This window comes from Hyperoodon ampullatus (assembly GCF_949752795.1).
Source record: "Hyperoodon ampullatus genome assembly, chromosome: 1".
In the NCBI taxonomy this organism is placed as follows: domain Eukaryota; kingdom Metazoa; phylum Chordata; class Mammalia; order Artiodactyla; family Ziphiidae; genus Hyperoodon; species Hyperoodon ampullatus.
The window spans coordinates 30,235,213-30,259,362 of record NC_136914.1 but is presented as its reverse complement, the minus strand read 5'-3'; the positions used below and the strand labels follow the sequence as shown (position 1 = coordinate 30,259,362).

The following is a 24,150-nucleotide window of genomic DNA, read 5'->3' as shown; positions in this document are numbered from 1 at the left end:
AACTAATCACTAACCCATGAATATATTTTAATGATCTTCCTTGACCTTCCTATGCCCCCAGCATTGTTGAACTTATTCCCATCTCTGGCTTTCTTTTCTTCCATTCTGTAATCACCTTGTTCTCCTGCCTCTTTGCTAATTATTAGTCCCTTCGAATATTTATCTTGATTTGCCCACCAAAATATTTCTGCTTTTTTGAATTTTACTTCTCATAACCATATCATCCCATCTATTGTCACAGTTATCAGTTAGTGCCTAGACTTTGACCTCACATACAAATGCTAAATAAGCATCTGAAGAATAAATGGATAATTAAATAACTATGTAATTTGGTAATATGTGATCATATACAAAGCCACATGGAATTTCACACTCCTATGCACCCAGATTTATCTCTTAGGTTCTGCTTCCTACTTACATTTTATTACTTGTCATAGTCTCTCAAAAATTAACTTATTTTCTCTTATTTTAAAAAATGATAATAGTTATTTTACAAATGCCCCAATCTTTCAAATGTTGAGTCTAGAGTGTAACCAACTCCCCAAATTTGCCTTCCTGTATATTTCTAAAACAAAAACAAAATAAGTTAATATAATATGGTTTGTTGCTATCAAATAGGTAAGAGATGACAAAATCAGAAGCTAATTAGACTTTCATTCAATTTAACTTCAGTTTATCAGATCAATCCTCATCTCAGATTATAGACACCATGATGTAATCAATAGACGTAAACATGTAAATTTGTTGGACCTACTTATATTAACATAGAGATTGCTAGGATTCAGCTTTGAAAGGTCAAAAATACTTTCACATGTCATTTTTCATTTGCAAAAATAAATAAGTAAATGACTTAAAAGATTTATTTTAAGATGTATACTGATAAAGTGTATTCACTCTCTAAGTTGAATAATAAGAGCAGTCTATTCTTACAGAAATAATTTTAAAAATGAAAATATAATCATTTCTAAAGTATGAAATGAAGTAATTTAAAAGCATGGAACAAGGAATGTAATGCCATGCAATAGATACTCCAGTAAAATGACTGTCCCTGGGCCACTCCTGACAATGGAAGTACGATTTTTACATTTTTTTGCTTACTAGTATAATCAACATATATGAAACTGCTTTTGCATTATTTAGATTAGTTGACATTAGAAAGATTGCCTGGTTTGCTTTACACATACCACTCATTTGTGATTATTATAATCTGTAAAATAATTGATTAATGTCTGCACATTAGACTATTAGAACATATAGAATATTGTATATATGAGAATGCAAGAATTTCATAACTGTAAAACTACATAAATGTGGAACATATTTAGTAGCATTTTGAATTTTTTCTCTTTTCATTTCATGATGCAAAACATTTCCTAAAGAATTTCTTATTATTGACACCCTCTGTAATATATATTTTAACATATGGCTTAAGCATTTAAAATTGTCTCTTCAGAAATGTATTCAATGAAGAGATCCAATTATTCTGTTCAGCATATCTGCTATAATTCAGAGGATAAGTTTTTAAAAGAAAAAATTAATATTTTACTTATGACAGAAATAATGACATAATTAATCATTATGAGAAGACTATTATTTAAAACATTAAAAATATTAAAGGACTCTATTTCAAATATTATGTCTTAGGTACAACCATATCTTTTTTCATATTCATGATATTCTTTTGCCACCAAGACTTATTTGCTCTTTCTCATAATAATGTAAAATGTGTTATAAATTTTAGAATAAAATTTTTACATTGTCATTTAAGAGTAAAAATGCAAGTAAAAAGCACCTTGAAGTGTGAGTTGCTTGGACAGCTTTGGTGTAATATCAATTCCATTCTTCAGCCATCCAAGCTGAGGATTTGGTATGCCCTCAGCATGGCACCTGAGACTTGCAGTTACCCCAGGTTCTCTGGCCTGACTCTCTGGATACACCCGGATTACAGGAGGGACTAAAAGAAGAAATGGAAAAGAAAGTGAATGAGTGATCTGTATTTGCCATTTGATTTTCCAAAATCAAGAAAAATTGTAATACGAGAAAATTACAATTATATTATTTTAATGATGATAATTTAATGAATGATATTTCTAAAGGTCTTAGTTTGCAAATAATAGCATCCACTAAAATATACCAGTTTCCCCTGGATAAAAGCTATTCTGAGACTGCACCAGGGAAAATATAAGCTGAGCCTGGGATATCTTGATTCAATAACTAAAGAAGTCCTTAAGGAATGACAGAAACATATCAAAAAATACAAAACCAGTTTAAAAGGGCTCTCATTCACCAAATCTGAAATAATTTGAGCATTGAGATAATTATCAATTATAAAGGAGTATAAAGAATCAAACAAGACTCTATGAATTCAGTAACATAAATAAATGAACAAATATATAATTGGGAGAGAAGAAAAAACTTTTTCCTTACTATAGCATCTTTTAGAAATTAAGATAACAATTCCACTTACAGTACAACCAAAAATAAAATATTTAGGAATAAGTTTCACCAAGAAGGTGAGAGACTTTTACATTGAACAGTACAAAACATGTTGAAAGAACTTAAATAAAACCTAAATCAACAGAAAGACACCATGTGTTCATGGATTGAATAATTAATTGGTGAGATAATAAGATTTGGTAAGATGACACACAATACTGCAAAATTGATTTATAGATACAATGTAATCACTATCAAAATTCCTAACCGCATTTTTTTTTTGTAGAAATGGAAGAGCTAATCCTCAGAGTCATATGGAATTACAAGGGGCTCCAAAGAGCTGAAACAATACTGAAAAAGTAGAATGAAACTGGAGTTCTCATATCTCCTGATTCCCAATCATATTACAAAGGTATAGTAATCAAAATAATGTGGTACTGGCAATAAGATAAAAATATACTTCTATGGAATTAGAATAAGGAGCACAGAGATAAACTCATACATCTATGGTCAATTGATTTTTGACAAGGATGCCAGGAAACAGTGTAAATACAACTGACAAAACAGGAAAATATTGCAGATGATATCTGATATGAGCCTGGTATCCAGAACATACAATGAACTCTTACAACTCAGCAACTAAAAGACAAATAGCCCCCTTCTGCACAGCAAAGGACACCAACAAAGAAGTGGAAAGGCAACTTACAGAATGGGAGAAAATATCTGTAAACCACTATCTGATAAGGAGTTAATATCCAAAATATACCAAAAAGTCATACAACTTAATAGAAAAAGAATTTTAAAATGGACAAAGGACGAAAATAGACATTTTCCCAAAGATATACAATAGCTAACAGGTTCATGACAAGGTGCTCCACGTCACTGATCATCAGGGAAATGCAAATCAAAACCACAATGAGTTACCACTTTATATCTGTTAGGATGTGTATTATCAAAAAGATTAGGTAACAAATGCTGGTGAGGATGGGGAGAAAAAAGAACCCTTGTACACTGTTGGTAGGAATGTAAACAGGTGCAGCCACTATGGAGAACAGTATGGAGGTTCCTCAATAAATTAAAAATGGATCAATTTCCAAGTCAATAAATTACCCCTTTCTGCTTAAGTAAGCCTTAACTAATATGGATTCCTTCTGAACTTTAGCCTCAATATTCTCATCAGGAAAACTGAGATTTGATTTATGTCTCTTCTGTAATATGCAGCAGTTACTCTGGTGATAACTTCAGTAGCAGTACCTTTAGAGTGAAAACTATAATATAGATGTTATGGAATGTGCTGAATGCTTTGTAGCCATGTTGATTTGAAGATGAGTCACAGAGAGGTTAATGGCATCCCCAAGTCACAAAGATTATTAGAGTCCCGAGTTGAGGCCAAAATCAAGGGAGGTCTGACTCCTGGGCCAATGATCTCTACATTTCAGTTTGCCCTAAACCAACCTGGCTGATTGTGGTCTGTAACAGCCACTGAATTTAGCCAATAAGAAAGAAAATCTGATGGGTACTAAAAACAAGTATGTTCCTAATTTGACTTGTCTGCATTTCCAATGGCAAAAAAATTATATATATATATATATATAAGATTCTTAGTATACATATGAATATACTATGAATTATATATATTGATATATGAATTATTTATATAATTCATATATGTATAATTATATTCATATAATATGAATTATATATATGATTCATATTCATATATGTATATATACACATACATAAATACAAATACATATACCTCATGATCCAGTGATCCCACTTCAGGGTATATATCCAAAGGAAACAAAATTATTATCTCAAAGAGATAGCTATATGTTTGAACATCTTCCTTATGTTTACAGTAACATTATTCACAGTAGCCAAAATATGGAAACAACCTACATAAGTTTCCTCCAATTGATAAGAGAAAAGAAACTATTATATATATATATATATATATATATATATATATATATATATATATGAATATTAGTTAGCCTTAAAAGAAAAGGAAACCCTGGGCTTCCCTGGTGGCACAGTGGTTGGGAGTCTGCCTGCAGATGCAGGGGACACGGGTTCATGCCCTGGTCTGGGAAGATCCCACATACCATGGAGCGGCTGGGCCCGTGAGCCATGGCCGCTAAGCCTGCACGTCTGGAGCCTGTGCTCCACAACGGGAGAGGCCAAAACAGTGAGAGGCCCACATACCACAAAAAAAAAAAAAAAGGAAACCTTGTCATTTGCAACAACATGGATAAACCTGGAGGGCATTATCCTAAGTGAAATAAGCCAGACAGAGCAAAAAAAATACTCCATGGTATAACTTATATGGGGAATTAAAAAAAAAAAAGTTGACCTCATAGAAGCAGAGGGTAGAAAAGTGGTTGTCAGGGGCAGGGAGGTGGAGAGAATAAGGAGAAGTTGGGAAAAAGGTACAAATCGTCAGTTATAGGATGAATAAGGTCTGAGGATTTAACAAATAACATGGTGACTATAGTTTATAACACTGTAGGGTATAACTGAAACTTGCTAGGAGAATAGAACTTAAATGTTTTCACTCAGGAAAAAAAAAAGGCTAAAAAAACACCATAGAATCCAATTCAAATGTGGGCTAAGGACTTGAATAGACATGTCTCCATAAAGAAGGCATGCCAATAGCCAATAAGCACATGAAAAGATATCAAAATTCGCTAGTCATCACTGGAAAGGCAAATTAAAATCACAATGTGATACCACTCATACCCACTAGGATGCTATTAAACAACAAAACAAAAGGCAGAAATTGGAACACTTGAACATCCGTGGTAGGAATATAAAATGATGTAACCACTGTGGAAGACACTGGTGGTCCACACATGGAATCATCACGTGATCAAGCAATTCCAAGCCTAGGTTTGTATACATAATTGAAACAGGTTTTCCATAACAAACATGTACCTGAATGTTTATGATAACCAAAAGGTGGAAATTACAAAAACAACTATCAACTGATAAACAGAAAAATAAAATGTGGTTTATCCTTACGATAAAATATTATTTGGCAATAAAAAGAAAGAAGTACTGATATATGCTACAATATAATATGCTCAGATATTACCCTAAGTGAAAGAAGTGTGACACATAAGGCGACATATTGTATGAGTCCATTTACATGAAACATCCAGAATGGGTAAATCCACCAGGATAAAAAGCGGATTAGTGGTTTTCAGGGGCTGAGGGGAAGGAGAAATGCGAAATGACTGCTTGATGGCTATGAGGTGTATTCTGGCGTTGATGAAAATGTTTGGGGAGTAGATAGTGAGATGGTTGCATAACATTTTAAATGTCCTATAAACTACAGAATGGTACACTTTAAAATTGTTCAATGTTATGTGAATTTTACCTTGATAAAAAAGAAAAGAAAGACAAAGAAAGGCTGAAGAAAGTTTCTAGCTTAAAAGACACTAAACAGGAATATTAACTGAATGCAATGTGAAATCCAGAATGGATGCTGGACCAGGAAAAATTAGTTATAAAGCTATTATTGGGGAGGTTGCCAACAAGTCAATATGGACTGTAAACTAGATAATGAGATTCTATCAATGTTATACTTACTGATTTGATAATTGTATTTTGATTGGGTAAAAAACTTTCTTTAAAAAACACACATGCTGAATTAATTTGTGGTAAAAAGAAAATTTATCTCAAATTATACACACACACACACACACACACACACACACACACACACACATATCACTAACTTTAAAAACGTGATGGCTTGCAAGCCGTAGCCAGGGCAATCAGAGAAGAAAAAGAAGTAACAGGAATGCAAATTGGAAAAGAACAAGTAAATCTGTTACTGTTTGTAGATGACAAGATACTATACATAGAAAATCCTCAAGTTGCCAGCAGAAAACTACTAGAGTGAATCAATGAATTTAGTAAAGTTGCAGGCTCCAAAAAAAATATATACAGAAATCACTTGCATTCCTATACACTAACAATAAAAGATCAGAAAGAGAAATTAATGAAACAATCTCATTTACCTTTGCAATAAAAAGAAAAAAAATACCTAGGAATAAACCTACCTAAGGAGGCAAAAGGCCCGTATACAGAAAACTATAAGATACTGATGAAGCAAATCAAAGATGACACAAATAGATGGAGAGATATACCATGTTCCTGGATTGGAAGAATCAATATTGTGAACATGACTATATTACCCAAATCAATCTACAGATTCAATGAAATCCCTATCAAATTACCAATGTCATTTTTCACAGAACTAGAACACAAAATTTTACAATTTGTATGGAAACACAAAAGATCCCTAGGAGCCAAAGCAAACTTGAAAAAGAAAAACGGAGCTGGAGGAATCAGGCCTCCTGACTTTAGACTATACTACAAAGCTACAGTAATGAAGACAGTATGGTACTGGCACAATAACAGAAATATAGATCAGTGGAACAGTATATAAAGCCTAGAGCTTAACCCAAGTGACTATGGTCACCTAATCTATGACAAAGGAGGCCAGAATATACAATGGAGAAAAGACAGCCTCTTCAATAAGTAGCGCTGGGAAAACTGGACAGCCACATGTAAAAGAATGAAATTAGAACATTCCCTAACACCATACACAAAAATAAATTCAAAATGATTGAAGACCTAAACGTAAACCTTACAGACACTATAAACAGACACTGTAAACCAGACACTATAAAACCCTTAGAGAAAAACATAGGCAGAACACTCTTTGACATAAATGGCAATAAGATCTTTTATGACTCACCTCCTAGAGTAATGAGAATAAAAACAAAACAAAACAAAAAAACAAATGGGACCTAATTAAACTTAAAATCTTTTGCACAGCAAAGGAAACCATAAACAAGACAAAAAGACAACTCTCAGAATGGGAGAGAATATTTGCAAATGCAGCAATGGACAAAGGATTAATCTCTGAAATATACAAATAGCTCATGAAGCTCAATATTAAAAAAAACAAACAACCTAATCAAAAAATGGGTGGAAGACCTAAATAGATATTTCTCCAAATAGGCCAACAAACACATGAAAAAATACTCAACACCACTAATTATTAGAGAAATGCAAATCAAAACTACGATGAGGTATCACCTCACACCAGTCAGAATGGCCATCATTACAAAATTTACAAACAATAAATGCTGGAGAAGGTGTGGACAAAAGGGAACTCTCTTGCACTGTTGGTGGGAATGTAAATTGATATAGCCACTATGGAGAACAGTATGGAGGTTCCTTAAAAAACTAAAAATAGAACTACCATGTGACCCAGCAATCCCACTACTGGGCATATACTCAGAGAAAACCATAATTCAAAAAGACACATGCACCCCAATGTTCATTGCAGCACTATTTGCAATAGCCATGACATGGAAACAACCTAAATGTCCATCAACAGAGGAATGGATAAAGAAGATGTGGTACATATATACAATGAAATATTACTCAACCATAAAAAGGAATGAAATTGTGTCATTTGTAGAGACGTGGATGAAACTAGAGAGTGTAATACAGAGTGAAGTAAGTCAGAAAGAGAAAAACAAATATGTATATTAACACATATATGTGGAATCTGAAAATATTGGTGTAGATGATCTTATTTACAAAGCAGAAATAGAGACACAGATGTAGAGAACAAATGTATGGATAGCAAGGGGGAAGGGGGTGGGATGAATTAGACACAACAGAAGAGAGAATCAGTAAACTAAATGTGATGTCTGGATCAGTTGAGAACTTTCTGCTTCCAATAATGTTGGATATGTAATTCTTATCAATTCTGTTCAATCATCTTTCTGAAGAGAACTTAAATTTCTGGTCACCTGTACACTTTATAGTGAAACTATAGAACAACAAAGAAAAAAGAGAAAAATCGTAAAAAATAATCCCAGGAAAAAAAATGACACACAAAAGAAGGAAAGTCAGACTAACAGCTAAATTCTTACAGAAATGCTGGAAACTAATGAAAAATTATAATCAACTTCATGCTAATAAGTAACTTTAAATAAAATGAACACATTTCTAGAAACATAAACTTCTGGCCAACCTGTACAAAAAGTATTATAAAATCTAGAAAGTCTGATTACATTAGAAAAAATTAATACATTATTAAAATCCTTTTTTCAAAGAGAACTGTAGAATGACCCAATCTAAATAAGAAATAACACCAATCTTATATAAACACTTCTAGAGAACAGAAAAAGGCGTGGGGTTTCTTTGGTAGTTTAAAAATATCTGTACAAATCCACTGATACTCCTCTCTTCAAAAGGTGGAGACAAATCCTCCTCATCTTACATGTGTGTCGGATTTAACAACTCACTGTTAATGAAAGGAATATGGTCAAGTGATGGTGCAAGGTATGCAATATTATAAAAGGTACTGCGGCATCTTTCTAGCTCTTTGCATCACTTGCTATTGGGGAAGTTAGCTGTCATGTCTTAAAGATATGAGTATCTTTACCAGCCTTATGGAAATGCTTATATGTCAGGTGACAGAGAAAGGTCCCATGCCAACAACCAGCAAGGAACCAACAGTCATGTGAAGGTGCCATCCTGAAAGTAAATCCTCCAGCCCTCAGCAAGCTTTCAGATCACTACAGTTCTGGTCAAAATGTTGACTACAACCTCAGAAAAGACTTCATGCCAGGGCCACCTAGCTAAGCTTTTCTCAATTTTTTAAAAATCTAATTTCTCTATTTATTACCTCATCTCTTTTTATCTCAAAAGATAATAAAGGTTTGTTGTTTAAATCCACTGTTTTACAGTAATTTATTATGTGCTCATAGATAAATAAAATCTCCAACAGTTGAGAGCAATATAAGCTTAATACCAAAATATGACAAGGGTATTATTTAAAAGAATATTTATTGGTCAATTTCATTTACAAAAATAGATTTTAAAAGTCTCCAGAATATACTGTCAAACAAAATCCAGCAGAATATAAAAATGATAGTAAGCCATAAGATATTTGTTTTATTATAGATATTGAAAAAATCACTCAATATAATTTACCACATAGATAGTCTAAAGGAGAAAAACTGGGTGATCTTCTCAATAGCTGCAGAAAAGTCATTTACTTTTAGCACACAAAAATGAGCAAGTATTTTCCTTATTATGACAAAGGATTTCTTAAAATATATAGCCAACATTTGTAGATGATTGAGTAAAACAAAATGCAAAAGAATCTACGGATGAATTGTCAGAACAAGTAAATTTAGTAAGCTTCCATGATACAAGTTAATTATATTTGTAAATATCAGCAACAAAGTATCTTAAATAATGTGATTTTGTAAAACAACAAATATGTTACATATATATGAATATATCTAATCAATAAATGCTGTCCAAGTCCCTTGCAAGAAAATTCTAAAATATTCTTTGAAAAAATACTGTTAAGAAAAATGAAATAAGACCTAATTAATGGAGGAATAAAACACATCTGTAGCCCCTTTAGTTATCATCTCCTCTAGTTTTCATTATGTTGATTTCAGCCATCAGAAGTTCTTTACTCATTTGTCTCCCCATTCCTCAGTCAGTTAAACCAATTTGTATAGAAATCTTCTAAATAGCATACCTCTTACCTGAATTCTTTTATTTATTTTATTAAATAGTCATAGATAGACTACGTAATATCTGTGACAAACTGCAAAGTGATACACTGATGCAGAATGAGAAGACAAGGCTCATACTCTCAAGTATACACTGCTCGATAATGGAAACCAAGGAACAAATAATGCTAAGACAATACTTAATGTCCTGCAGTCAAGCTGATAAGGATGGCTGCAGAAAGAAAGGAGGGATCAACACAGCACACCTTAGGAGAGTGTATGAATTGGATTTTGAAGAGTTTTTAGGAGTATAACAAGAGGACAAGGGAATGTGGCTGTGAGGGAGGTATTTATAGCTGAGGCACAAGGGTGAATATCATATATTATTTCAATGAGTGCTTCTTGAACTTGAGTTGTGTCATGGGTAGTTAGATATATGTCATATACATTAGTTTTGAGAGTCAGTTACTCAATTTGCCACCAACAATGCTATGAGAGAAATTCTGCATTCATTCAATAAACATATGTGTATCAATTATCTACACTTTGTGGAAGGGTTCAGGGATTATGCAATGATTGACTATGAATTATATAATTCTCAAATGATCTTGTAACTTAGATTTTTGGGAGTTAGACGAGAATGTGAGTACATTAGGACAAATGATTTAGACACTTTAATTCTAATATGCAAAAGCATATTGTTCTTTTCAGGAGAAGCTAATAAATTAGCTCTAATATAAATATTAAATGTATTCATACCGAAAACAAGCTATTCTAGATAGGTAAATTTTCTAAATAATGGAGAGTGAACCATTTATAACACAATATTTAAGTTGTATATTTGTTTTTTATGAAACTCTCAAGTGAATTACAGACCTCATATTTGGAAACTTCTATGATAATGAAAACATGGCTTTATGTGGTGTCACTCAATGACATTTAGACTGAGACAAATAAGTTTGCATCCTCACACTGCTACTCAATATTTATATGATATTGAGCACTTGCTTAAACCTTTTTGAACCTTCTTTTTCTTATATCTAAAATGGATATTGTATCATATTATAAAGGTTTTGAAAATCAAATGGAATAATAAAAGTGAAAAGATTCATATCTTGCAAATCATGTGTATATGTTTTATATATACATATGTAAAGAACCATAGCACATGGGAAAGTAATCCACAGGGTGTCTGGTACAGGTTTATCACACCTATCCCCTCTTCACACTCAGACTTTGACATTTGTTATTCAGAATGACCATGAGAGCACATGTGCCCTGCATTAGCCTTAGTAAGAATATGGTTTGGCAAACAAGAAAAAAGATTCTAGTTCTCAAAAGACTTTTTTGTAGGATCTATCTTAGCAAGAGACAATGGACAGAAAGGTTGTGTTCACCATGTTAAAATAAAAAACAAATGGAGACCAGTTGTGAAAACTCGCTGAAAAGACAAAACCACCTTAGTCATTACAAGCAAAGTTTAATTTAACATATTTTGCAACACTAACTTGACTTGGATCATTTCTTGCTTATGCCTCTGGAAGTCATAAGCAAAACCCAAATTGTTTCCCAAGGTTGATATGAGGTAAGCACTAACCAATTCCTTATCATTTAAGAAAACTCTAATGTTATAACTAAACACTGTGAAGAATAAACAGTCACTGCTTTCTCACTATATAAGCTGCTTTATAACAATATACCCTTGAGCCTCATTCCATATTTTGGTTTGAGTGTTCCTGGTTTGCAAACTGTCTTTTTGGTGTGTGTATAATAAACTTTTACTTATTACTATGTGGGTGATTCATTCTGTTATTTCTGAACTTCTGACAGCCTACACCAACCTGCTCTTTGGTTAATGTGTATACTGTGAACTACCTGATTTCTTTTGTTTTACCCATCAGAATGCCAGTCAAAGATGCAAAGTCGGTAACCAACCTGAGACTCTCCCTAGGGCCTCAAATTCAGCCCAAAGTTAATTTCACCACTCTTCTTTCTAGTGACTGGAGGAGCTATTGCACACACACATTTTATTGACTAACCAGTGAATGTCAGAATTTAAGATCTACTGAAACTATAAAAGCAATGCAAACCAAGAGACTAGTTGAAGTCACCAGATCAGAACAATCACTCTTCTGTCCCCTTAGTTCCCTTTTTTGGCTATAGATACTCTAGACATCAATAAGCCAGACTCATGTCAACTATAACACAGAGACAAGAAAGGGTGAGGGAGGGGTCCTCAGAGACCCAATAATCCTTAGATTCCACAGCTGGGACTTGACCATGTGTATTGCCTTTCATAGTCTCAGGAGTGGACAAAGAATAGACTTCCAAAGCTATGAGTACCAGAATTCTGCTACACCCCTCTTTCTTCTCATAAATATTTATAATTCAACACACACACACACATACACCAGCATGGGCAACAACAATAGGGAGTAAAACTCAGTTCTTATTTTTTCCCTTGATGACTACTTAAATGGCTTATTTTAAAATAGCATATATATTGGTAACCACCAAAGGGGAAAGGGGGGGAAGAGATAAATTGTGAATTTGCGATTAACAGATACACACTACTATGTATAAAATAGATAAAGAAGGACCTACTGTATAGCACAGGGATCTATATTCAATATCTTGTAATAAACTATAGTGGAAAAGAATCTGAAAAAGAATATATGTATATATATATATACATATATATACATATATATATATATATATATATATATATATATGGCACAAACTGAATCACTTTGCTGTACACCTGAAACACTGTAAATCAACTAAGCTTCAATAAAATAAAATAAAAAATAAATAGGGCTTCCCTGGTGGCGCAGTGGTTGAGAGTCCGCCTGCCGATTCAGGGGACACGGGTTTATGCCCCGGTCCGGGAAGATCCCACGTGCCGCGGAGCGGCTGGGCCTGTGAGCCATGGCCGCTGAGCCTGCGCGTCCGGAGCCTGTGCTCCGCAGCGGGAGAGGGCACAGCAGTGAGAGGCCCACGTACCACGAAAACAAACAAACAAAAAAACCAAAAAAAAAAAAAACAACAACAACAAAAAAAGAGAGAAAATAAATAAATAAAAATATAAAATAGCAAATAAAATTTCAAAACCAACTCTCATAGTATTTCTGTACCTGCTTTACTGATGACATAGAGCATATGTTTAGGCTCTTAATATACTTAACACTGAGTAGTTTTTGTAGCATTTTATTTTATTGGAGGTTCAAACAAATAATGTTTTAAGGAGATATTTTAATATACTCCTCAGCAAACCCACATTACTCTAAGATCTGGAGTAAAGAGACTCTATCAAAACTCAGATCGAATCCCTAATGGCTTAACAACAAGGGAGTTAGGAAATAAGCCTTTTAAAAAGACTTATATAGAAAGCCAAAAATGGATAAGTACTCTCAATAAATATCTAATATGAGAAAGTGTATCTTGTCAAAACCAAGGCTCAATGCTTCTTGCAACATTCTTTGGAATAGCAAAAACTTGAGACAACTTAAACATATTTGAAAATTAGATTGAAAGGAAGAACATTAACGAACTCAGTGATAACAACAGACACTTCATGATTCATGTTAGAATACCAGATATTATATGGGTCATCTATACTCTCTCTGATACTCCCTAATGGACAACTTTTCAAATCAGATGTTCAATTTCCCCCTGCATTCCGGTTTTTAGTTTATTGATACATGTGTGCATGAACTGAAAGGGAAACAGTCAACAATATTTTTTTTGTCATATAGAGGTTTTATACTCAAATAGGTAATATATACTTTGGAAAAATAATAATACTCTCATATAATATGGTTCTCATTTAGTGCACTGGTATCAAATGATGGTCTGAAAAATATCGCCTATAAACTTGAAGGATAAGTGATTGGCATAACAACTATTTAACCTCAGTGACAAGCTACACATTTAAAAGTAGTTGATTTTCCTGGGATACATATTATGAAATATAAATGAGGATTGCTGGCAGCCTGAATTAAAAAGTCAGTACTCCCCCAGAGAACATTTCAAGCCATTTGCTACAATCGTTTTTAGTTAGGAAGTGCACCCTATGAACTTGTCTTTCCTTTATTTGGGCAGTGCAGGAAAAACGAAATTTAGGGACCACCAAAGGTTTCCCACATTGTATTGAGAATCCAATTTCATGCACTACCATGAAAATCCTTAAAGTTCCCCATATTTTAAACAAAAGGTAATATTTAAAGGTGTCTACTCACTGAAAATTTCCTTATGATATTGGATGTTTCACAAAAATATCTCAGCAATTTAAATGGTTGGCTTTATTTGATATCATCAGATAAAGTTAAATAATATCAATATTTAATAATATAGTATATGTATATGTATACAACATGTTAAATGGTTGAGATTATATATTGTTCAGTTTTATTCTATAACTATAACCAAATAAGTTTCTGTCATTTAAAATGGAAGGTAAACAAGAAGATCCAAATATATGAATTTTGTTCATGAATAAAATTTAAGAAAAGTACCAAATCTGACTTATTTTGAGTCTTAAGATATAATTTACAAATATTTACTGAGCAACTTCTGAGTGTAGCACGTTGTTCTAGGTGTCGTTTTCTCTCCATCTCTCACATGTTGTTTTACATATTAACATGTTGAATGAATGCTGAAACCAGGTTTGGAAATTAGCCTAATGGAACATGGGAAATAATTGGCCTAAATTGTCTTATCTGGTAGATCACAAAATAAGTGGTTCCAGAGAAGTGTCTAGCGGAATGTGACTACTTGAAATCTAAATCTAAATTCTGAATTGGGCTTCATATATGAATAGATAAGGTGTATTTGAGATCCTTGAAAAATTGTATTTTAAAATGTAAAAGTAAAATAAATCATCAGTGCATTCATAGTATTTTTGGAGAGGTACTAATAATTCATTTCAAATAGATGTAACTTCTCAAGGAAACTGAATTATTTCTAAGTAAAATAAATCATCAGTGCATTCATAGTATTTTTGGAGAGGTACTAATAATTCATTTCAAATAGATGTAACTTCTCAAGGAAACTGAATTATTTCTATCACCCAGTTAAAATAACAGTATCACCATGAGACTAAATTAAACTAATATAGATAACATTTTATTTAGTTTAATAGTTATTAGGGCATAAAGTATAAATAATTGGATGCTACATATGAAGGACTAGTTACCCCAAGAATACATACATAAAGCTAATATTTTAACCAGTTATAGAAATTAGAAATGGAAATGGGGTTCTGATACTAAAAAAAATATTAAATTAAAAAAAATTTAAATAAGTTAAAGAACTAGTTTAATTATATTCCTGGAAACTCTGAGTCTACATAGAATCAGTTATAAACATTTATCAGCTCAAAACCATGAAGTATTTAATAATAATAATGGGCGTAAAACTGGGTAATAAAGGTCGATGGATATATTTCTCAAAAGTCCATAATAACTTTATTGAACTAGAATAAATCAGTGTTTTTCTCAGTATTAGCAAAGATCTAAGAGAATCTTTTTAATCTAAAAATCTTTCTAATGATAGGATCTAATGGAAAAAATACATATCTTATAATACTGAACTCTGCCTTTTTTCATCCTTCAACTTTCATTCTGTGATCTTTCTTTAGAAGTTGCTGCACTATAGCACATCGGAAAATATGGCACATCCCGGGTATTTTGGAAGTCTGATTTTAGAGTTAGGCAGAGATCAATGACCCAATACAGTGACTGCATTCTAACTGAAAACAAAAGTGAATTTAAGGTGAATTGTCAGGTCACAGGAATGTAAACAAATAAACGCTGGATATTTTTTTCCTTTTCTTGATGTCATTATCTTGTATTCTTTTGAAGGATTCTATCAGTGCTCTTCCACAAATTATTCACACAGCTGCACTGTTAGAAAAGGTTGTAAGAAAGCTTGCGGGTAAGAATATAAATGCCTCTGAAGTAGTGCTGACTCTCTGAAGTAGTGCTGACTCACAGTGGCATGTGGATTATTCTGTTTGTATTATGACTTCCTTTGTCATTAAAGCAACTTTCCGATGAAAAATAACAGACTGGGTTTAATAAATATTTTAAATGCTACTGAGCTTGTCCATTGCCTTTTGTCTCTGACATTATTAAAGCCATCAATTTCTCTTTAATTTTATCCCAAAGCAATCTTTTTATATTCATGACTTTCACACTGCCTCTTGTCAATATTATAAAACTCTCTGATCACATTATTGCAGCCTTCATAAAAGTGTAGAGGATGCAACAAATGTTAGAGGCAAAATATAAATTAACAGCAACACACTTTATGGTCATAAACTTTTCTGATTTTTTTATTATTAGATCTTCCTCTTTTCCTACAGTATTGTAATAAATCACAACTGTTTAAGCCATTTTGAAAGGGACAGCAGTTCATCCTAGTTTAATTAACTTAGATCTATTATACTAATCTTTAAAATTAGTGGCCCTTTTAATCCCCAATTTCAAAGTCTCAAAAGCCACCATTTTCAAAAATGCTCTCTGAAACACAAAATAAAACTAAAGTATTCAAAATAATAATACATAGGATGCAGTGTTTCTAAATCTATGAAAAAAATAAAAGAAGAATTAGTGAAAAAAATTAATTTAATGCTGTCATGATGGATGCTTTTTTTTTCTTAGACTTTATTTTCTTTGATTTAATATATACATAATATAAATAATTTGTCCAGATATCTCAAATTAATTATTTGAGGCAGGGACTGTACAGTGGATATATTATAGTAACCCCACCAAATCTGAAAATTTGAATGCATTTCTAACACTTACTTTATGCTCTAAGGAGTAAAATATCATTTCTGTGAGTCTCACTTTCCCCATTTAAAAAATTTGAAACCATTTCTAGGATTACATGGATTAAAGAAAACAATGGATGGCAAGTACCCAACCCACTCCTAGACCCAAGACAGAAGGAAAATGTTATGTGTCTAAACCCACACACTTCACTTCCCAGAAATAATTTTTTTTTGCCTGTTACAAACAGAATGACCGAAGCTTCATAGGAGAAATGGCAAATGCATATAATTTCGCTAGTCAATACCAAGTGATTGCACTTCTTGGAGATCTAAACTACAGGTAGCCTAAATCCATGTATGAGTTCGATAGAGTGAAAACTATAGTCGATCAGCAATATCTGCCAAAACTAGAGAAAAAGGAAATGAAAGCAAGACATTTTGCCAACCTGCTTAATATTAAAGATGCAAATATAAACCCTATCTAAATACAATACAATTTATCCAGAAAAATTCCAAACAGATCAGGTGTATCTTCTAAGCTTTTCCTCAATCACATTTGCACCCCCTTAGTCACAGGAACTAGTAAGTGTATGTACACCCTGCAAAAAAACATTTTTTGTGTGACTGGGAAGTAAAAATCAATTGCATTAGTTAGAGCTTAAAAAGATAAGGAAAATGTAGCTCATTCAATATAATTAAAATGTGTGGCAAAAATATATATGATTTTGGAATTTAGAAAAATTCATAATTTTTCTTACAGCTATTACTCCAGCTAGCCTTATCTTCTTCTGTCATTTGTGTAAGAAATTAAAGAATTTGAAGAATATGGTAAAACTCTAAAATATAAAGCACCTTGCATCAAACAGGATTACTCAGGAGACAGATTTTAGATCACAACTTGGAACTAACCAGCTATGTCATTTTCAGAGACTTAGTCCAACTCTTTCAGTTCCTGTTTCTTCATTTGAAAAGTGAACATTATAATAAAGTAGTGTGTGATTGTACTTTAAAATATAAAATGTCTTTGCAGATGGAGAAATGGATTCATGATAACTGTTAGTACTGTTAGTACAAGAGTGGATGAAAATCTTTTCAATAGAGATGATGAAAATTACAAATATTAAATAATTTTGTTCAGAGTTTTTTATTGAAAACTAATTTATGTAAAAACTTAGCTAGTCTATAATTCCGTGTAAGCTATATATTTTTACTATAAATTGAACTCCAGTTTTATCAACATGAAGTAATTTCTTAAGAAACTACCTAATTGATCTTAGAACAATTTTTATATATGCTAACATACTGAGGATTATAAATATAATTTCCTAACTGCAGGATGAGCTTTTGGAAATTGTAAATGCAAATTACCTGTAGCTGGAGATAGTCATGTAAAAGTAAGATATAATGTTATTTATTAAAAATATGCAGATACTTCATTTGAAAAGACACTCTTGAATAAAGCAGCAGTAAACTTTGTTTTGAACAAGTATTATGTTATGTATAGTTTAACCATGACAAATGTCAAAAGAAATCCTTAAGTTACAAAATTACAAATAACACTGTAGCCTTAAAAATTATGTAGGAATCATAGTTATCATGATGCTTATTAAACAAAGAGAATATACGTGACTATTTCTTTTAAAACAAGTTATTATTTAATTTTCATCAGTTTTCTTTGTTAAGTTGAATAGGATTTTTGTTTTAATTTTTCATGTGTAAAACAAAATCGTGGCATAAATATAAATTTGCTAACTCTAAACAGAAGAAAATTATGTTCTTTTAGACAATGCCTTTAATAATTTTCAGAATATCCCCTAACTTAATGGACAGTGTCCTAGTTTTGTGTTGTTTATCCTCTAGTATAAACCTGTTGATTTTACTCATAGAGCCACAGTCAAACTCCATTCTTGTCTTATCCAAGTCCATGGACCACATGAAACCAGACCAATCAGGGCTGGAGGTCCACGTTCAACCATACAGCCACGTGTACCACGTGTACCTGGAAACTTCCTAAGGTTTCTGAGTCTATTTCTTCAACAATCAAATTAGCATACTAATAAAAATTACCTCCAAAGATTTTTGAGTTAAACAAAAAAAAAAGAGATCACATATATAGAAAAGTCATTTAAAAAATGCTGGAAAATATAAATTACTCATTCATGTTAACTATAATTTATCTCTTTTTAATTTGTTCCATATTATTGATTTCCTAATGTACCACATATTTATTTTTTAAGTACATAATATAGAAAAGCATGATTGTCTCCCTCACCACAGATTTCTGATATGAACAGTTTTAACTTTCCAATGTAGTCTAAGTTTTACTTCTGTCCTTTTACAATATATATTCACAATTTGGTTTCCTAGTATGAACTTATTCTCTAAATATTTCTTTGGATTTCTTTCACGTCAGATATCTTAGACATATTTTCGGACAATATATGTAAATTAGCTTATTATATTTACTATATTAATATTTCACATTATGACTTTATGATAATTTATTCATCAATTTTAATATTGATGATTCTGGAGTCACAGTTTTACACTATTATATGCATTTGTGCACAAAGACCATCCTTCTACTTATATACTGTTGCTTTCATTTTTTTAGATTAGCTGAATCAAATAATTGCTACATTAAAAAAATACATGAATTTAAAATTGGATAGGTAATGCTAGGTTACTAAACTAATGTTTGTAGGAATCCCATCTCCCAAAAGTAACCAGTATATGAGGGTTCAGTTTCCACAAATCTATCTTAAGTAGATGCTAGGTTTTTTTTTTAACGTCTTTTTTGGAGTTTAATTGCTTTACAATAGTGCATTAGTTTCTGCTTTATAACAAAGTAAAGCAGCTATACATATACATGTTTCATATCCCCATATCTCCTCCCTCTTGTGTCTCCCTCCCACCCTCCTATCCCCCCCACTAGGTGGTCACAAAGCACCGAGTTGATCTCCCTGTGCTATGCAGCTGCTTCCCACTAGCTATCTATTTTACATTTGGTAGTGTATATAAATCCATGCCACTCTCTCACTGCGTCCCAACTTACCCTTAACCCTCCCCATGCCCTCAAGTCCATTCTCTATGTCTACGTCTTTATTCTTGTCCTGCCCCTCGGTTCTTCAGAACCCATCTTTTTTCTTTTTTTTTTCTTTAGATTCCATATATATGTGTTAGCATACAGTATTTGTTTTTCTCTTCCTGACTTACTTCACTCAGTATGACAGACTCTAGGTCCATCCACCTCACTACAAATAACTCAATTTCGTTTCTTTTTATGGCTAAGTAATATACCATTTTATATATGTGCCACATCTTGTTTATCCATTCATCTGTCAATGAACACTTAGGTTGCTTCCATGTTCTGGCTATTGTAAATAGTGCTGCAATGAACATTGCAGTACATGTCTCTTTTTTTTTTTTTTTTTTTTTTTTTTTTTTTGTGGTATGTGGGCCTCTCACTGTTGTGGCCTTTCCCGTTGCGGAGCACAGGCTCCGGACGCGCAGGCTCAGCGGCCATAGCTCACGGGCCCAGCCGCTCCGCGGCACGTGGGATCCTCCCAGACCGGGGCACGAACCCGCGTCCCCTGCATCGGCAGGCGGACTCTCAACCTCTGCGCCACCAGGGAAACCCTGCATGTCTCTTTTTGAATTATGGTTTTCTCAGGGCATATACCCAGTGGTTGGACTGTTGGGTTGTATGGTAGTTATTTTTTTAAGTAACCTCCAAACTGTACTCCATAGTGGCTGTATCAATTTACATTCCCATCAACAGTGCAAGAGGGCTCCCTTTTCCCCATACCCTCTCCAGCTTTTATTGTCTGTAGATTTTTCGATGACTGCCATTTTGACTGGTGTGAGGTGATACCTCATTGTAGTTTTGATTTGCATTTCTTTAATGATTAGTGATGTGAGCATCCTTTCATGTGTTTGTTGACAATCTGTATATCTTCTTTGGAGAAATTTCTATTTAGGTCTTCTGCCTATTTGGGGATTTTTTTTTTTTTTTTTTTTTGATATTGAGCTGCGTGAACTGCTTGTATATTTTGGAGATTAATCCTTTGTCAGTTGTTTCATTTGCAAATATTTTCCCCATTCTGAGGGTTCTCTTTTTGTCTTGTTTATGGTTTCCTTTGCTGTGCAAAAAGCTTTTAAGTTTCATTAGGTCCAGTTTGTTTATTTTTGTTTTTATTTCCATTTCTCTAGGAGGTGGGTCAAAAAGGATCTTGCTGGATTTGTGTCATAGAGTGTTCTGCCTATGTTTTCCTCTAAGAGTTTGATAGTGTCTGGCCTTACATTTAGGTGTTTAATCCATTCTGAGTTTATTTTTGTGTATGGTGTGAGGGAGTGTTCTAATTTTAATATTTTACATATAGCTGTCCTGTTTTCCCAGCACCACTTATTGAAGAGCCTGTCTTTTCTCCATTGTATACTCTTGTTTCCTTTACCAAAAATAAGGTGACCATATGTGAGTGGGTTTATCTCTGGGCTTTCTATTCTGTTCCATTGATCTATATTTCTGTTTTTGAGACAGGACCATACTGTCTTGATTAATGTAGCTTTGTAGTATAGTCTGAAGTCAGGTAGCCTGATTCCTCCAGCTCCGTTTTTCTTTCTCAAGATTGCTTTGGCTATTCGGAGTCTTTTGTGTTTCCATACAAATTGTGAAATTATTTGTTCTGGTTCTGTGAAAAATGCCAGTGGTGGTTTGTTAGGGATTGCATTCAATCTGCAGCTTGCTTTGGGTCGTATGTCATTCTCACAATGTTGACACTTCCAATCCAAGAACATGGTATATCTCTCCATCTGTTGGTATCATATTTAATTTCTTTCATCGGTGCCTTATAGTTTTCACATACAGGTCTTTTGTCTCCTTAGGTGGGTTTATTCCTAGGTATTTTACTCTTTGTGTTGCAGTGGTAAATGGGAGTGTTTCTTTAATTTCTCTTTCAGATTTTTCATCATTAGTGTACAGGAATGTCAGAGATTTCTGTGCATTAATTTTGTATCCTGCTACTTTACCAAATTCATTGTTTAGTGCTAGTAGTTTTCTGGTAGCATCTTTAGGATTCTCTAGGTATAGTATCATGTAGTCTGTAAATATTAACAGCTTTAGTACTTTTCCCATTTAGATTCCTGTTATTTCTTTCTCTTCTCTGATTGCTGTCACTAAAACTTCCAAAACTATGTTGAATAATAGTGATGAGAGTGGGCAACCTTGTCTTCTTCCTGATTTTAGTGGAAATGGTTTCAGTTTTCCACTATTGAGAATGATGTTGGCTATGGGTTTGTCATATATGGCCTTTATTATGTTGAGAAAAGTTCCCTCTAGGCCTGCTTTCTGGAGGGTTTTTATCATAAATGGCTGTGTAATTTTGTGGAAAGTTTTTCCTGCATCTATTGAGATGGGTATATGGTTTTTATTCTTCAGTTTGTTAATACGATGTATCACATTTGATTGATATGCAGATATTGAAGAATCCTTGCATTCCTGAGATAAACTCCACTTGATCATGGTGTAAGATCCTTTTAATGTGCTGTTGGATTCTGTTTGCTAATATTTTGTTGAGGATTTTTGCATCTAAGTTCATCAGTGATATTGGCCTGTAGTTTTCTTTCTTTGTGACATCTTTTTCTGGTTTTGGTATAAGGGTGATGGTGGCCTCATAGAATGAGTTGGGGAGTGTCCTTTCCTCTGCTATTTTTTGGAAGAGTTTGAGAAGGATAGGTGTTAGCTCTTCTCTAAATGTTTGATAGAATTCGCTTGTGAACACTTCTGGTCTCAGGCTTTTGTTTGTTGGAACATTTTTAATCACAGTCTCAATTTCAGTGATTGGTCTGTTCATATTTTCTATTTCTTCCTGATTCAGTCTCAGAAGGTTGTGCTTTTCTACGAATTTGTCCATTTCTTCCAGGTTGTCCATTTTATTGGCATATAACTGCTTGCAGTTGTCTCTCATGATCCTTTGTATTTCTGCAGTGTCAGTTGTTATGTCTCTGTTTTCATTTCTAATTCTATTGATTTGAGTCTTCTCCCTTTTATTCCTGATGAGTCTGGCTAATTGTTTAGCAATTTCTTTTATCTTCGCAAAGAAGCAGCTATTAGTTTTATTGATATTTCCTATTGTTTCTTTCATTTCTTTTTTTCTTTCTTTCTTTCTTTTTTTTTTTTTTTTTTGCAGTATGTGGGCCTCTCACTGTTGTGGCCTCTCCCATTGCAGAGCACAGGCTCCGGACGCGCAGGCTCAGCGGCCATGGCTCACGAGCCCAGCCGCTCTGCGGCATGTGGGATCTTCCCGGACCAGGGCACGAACCCGTGTCCCCTGCATCGGCAGGCAGACTCTCAACCACTGCACCATCAGGGAAGCCCTGTTTCCTTCATTTCTTATTCATTTATTTCTGATCTGATATTTATGATTTCTTTCCTCTTGCTAATTTTTGGGGTGTTTTGTTCTTGTTTCTCTAATTGCTTTAGGTGTAAGGTTAGGTTGTTTATTTGAGATGTTTCTTATTTCTTAATGTAGGATTGTATTGCTGTAAACTTCCTTCTTAGAACTGCTTTTGCTGCATTCCATAATTTTTGGGTTGTTGTGTTTTCATTGTCATTTGTTTCTCAGTATTTTTTGATTTCCTCTTTGATTTCTTCAGTGATCTCTTGGTTATTAAGTAGTGTATTGTTTAGCCTCCATATGTTTGTAATTTTTACAGAATTTTTCCTGTAATTGCTATCTAGTCTCATAGTGTTGTGGTCAGAAAAAATACTTGATATGATTTCAATTTTTTAAAATTTATCAAGGCTTGATCTGTGACCCAAGATATGATCTATCCTGGAAAATGTTCCATGAGCACTTGAGATGAAAGTACATTCTGTTGTTTTTGGATGGAATGTCCTATAAATATCAATTAAGTCCATCTTGTTTAATGTATCATTTAAAGCTTGTGTTTCCTTATTTATTTTCATTTGGGATGATCTGTCCCTTGTTGAAAGTGGGGTATTAAAGTCCCCTACTATGATTGTGTTACTGTCGATTTCCCCTTTTATGGCTGTTAGTATTTGCCTTATGTATTGAGGTGCTCCTATGTTGGGTGCATAAATATTTACAATTGTTCTATCGTCTTCTTGGATTGATCCCTTCATCATTATGTAGTGTCCTTCTTTGTCTCTTGTAATAGTCTTTATTTTAAAGTCGATTTTGTCTGATTTGAGAATTGCTACTCCAGCTTTCTTTTGATTTCCATTTGCATTGAATATCTTTTTCCATACCCTCACTTTCAGTCAGTATGTGTCCTTAGGTCTGAAGTGGGTCTCTTGTAGACAGCATATATACAGGTCTTCTTTTTGTATCCATTCAGCCAGTCTATGTC

General features: G+C 33.3%; 1 protein-coding gene across 3 annotated transcripts in view; it reads right to left on the bottom strand.

Annotated features, from left to right (window-relative positions):
• Window positions 1-24,150, bottom strand: part of FSTL5 (follistatin like 5) — a gene marked incomplete at both ends in the record, with an annotated part of 543,379 nt that overhangs the window by 120,250 nt on the left and 398,979 nt on the right. For all 3 annotated transcript variants that reach the window (XM_079698612.1, XM_079698613.1, XM_079698614.1), the window contains one exon: window positions 1,793-1,954. In XM_079698612.1, coding sequence (XP_079554738.1) covers window positions 1,793-1,954 — 162 coding nt within the window. The remainder of the gene's footprint in view (window positions 1-1,792; window positions 1,955-24,150) is intronic.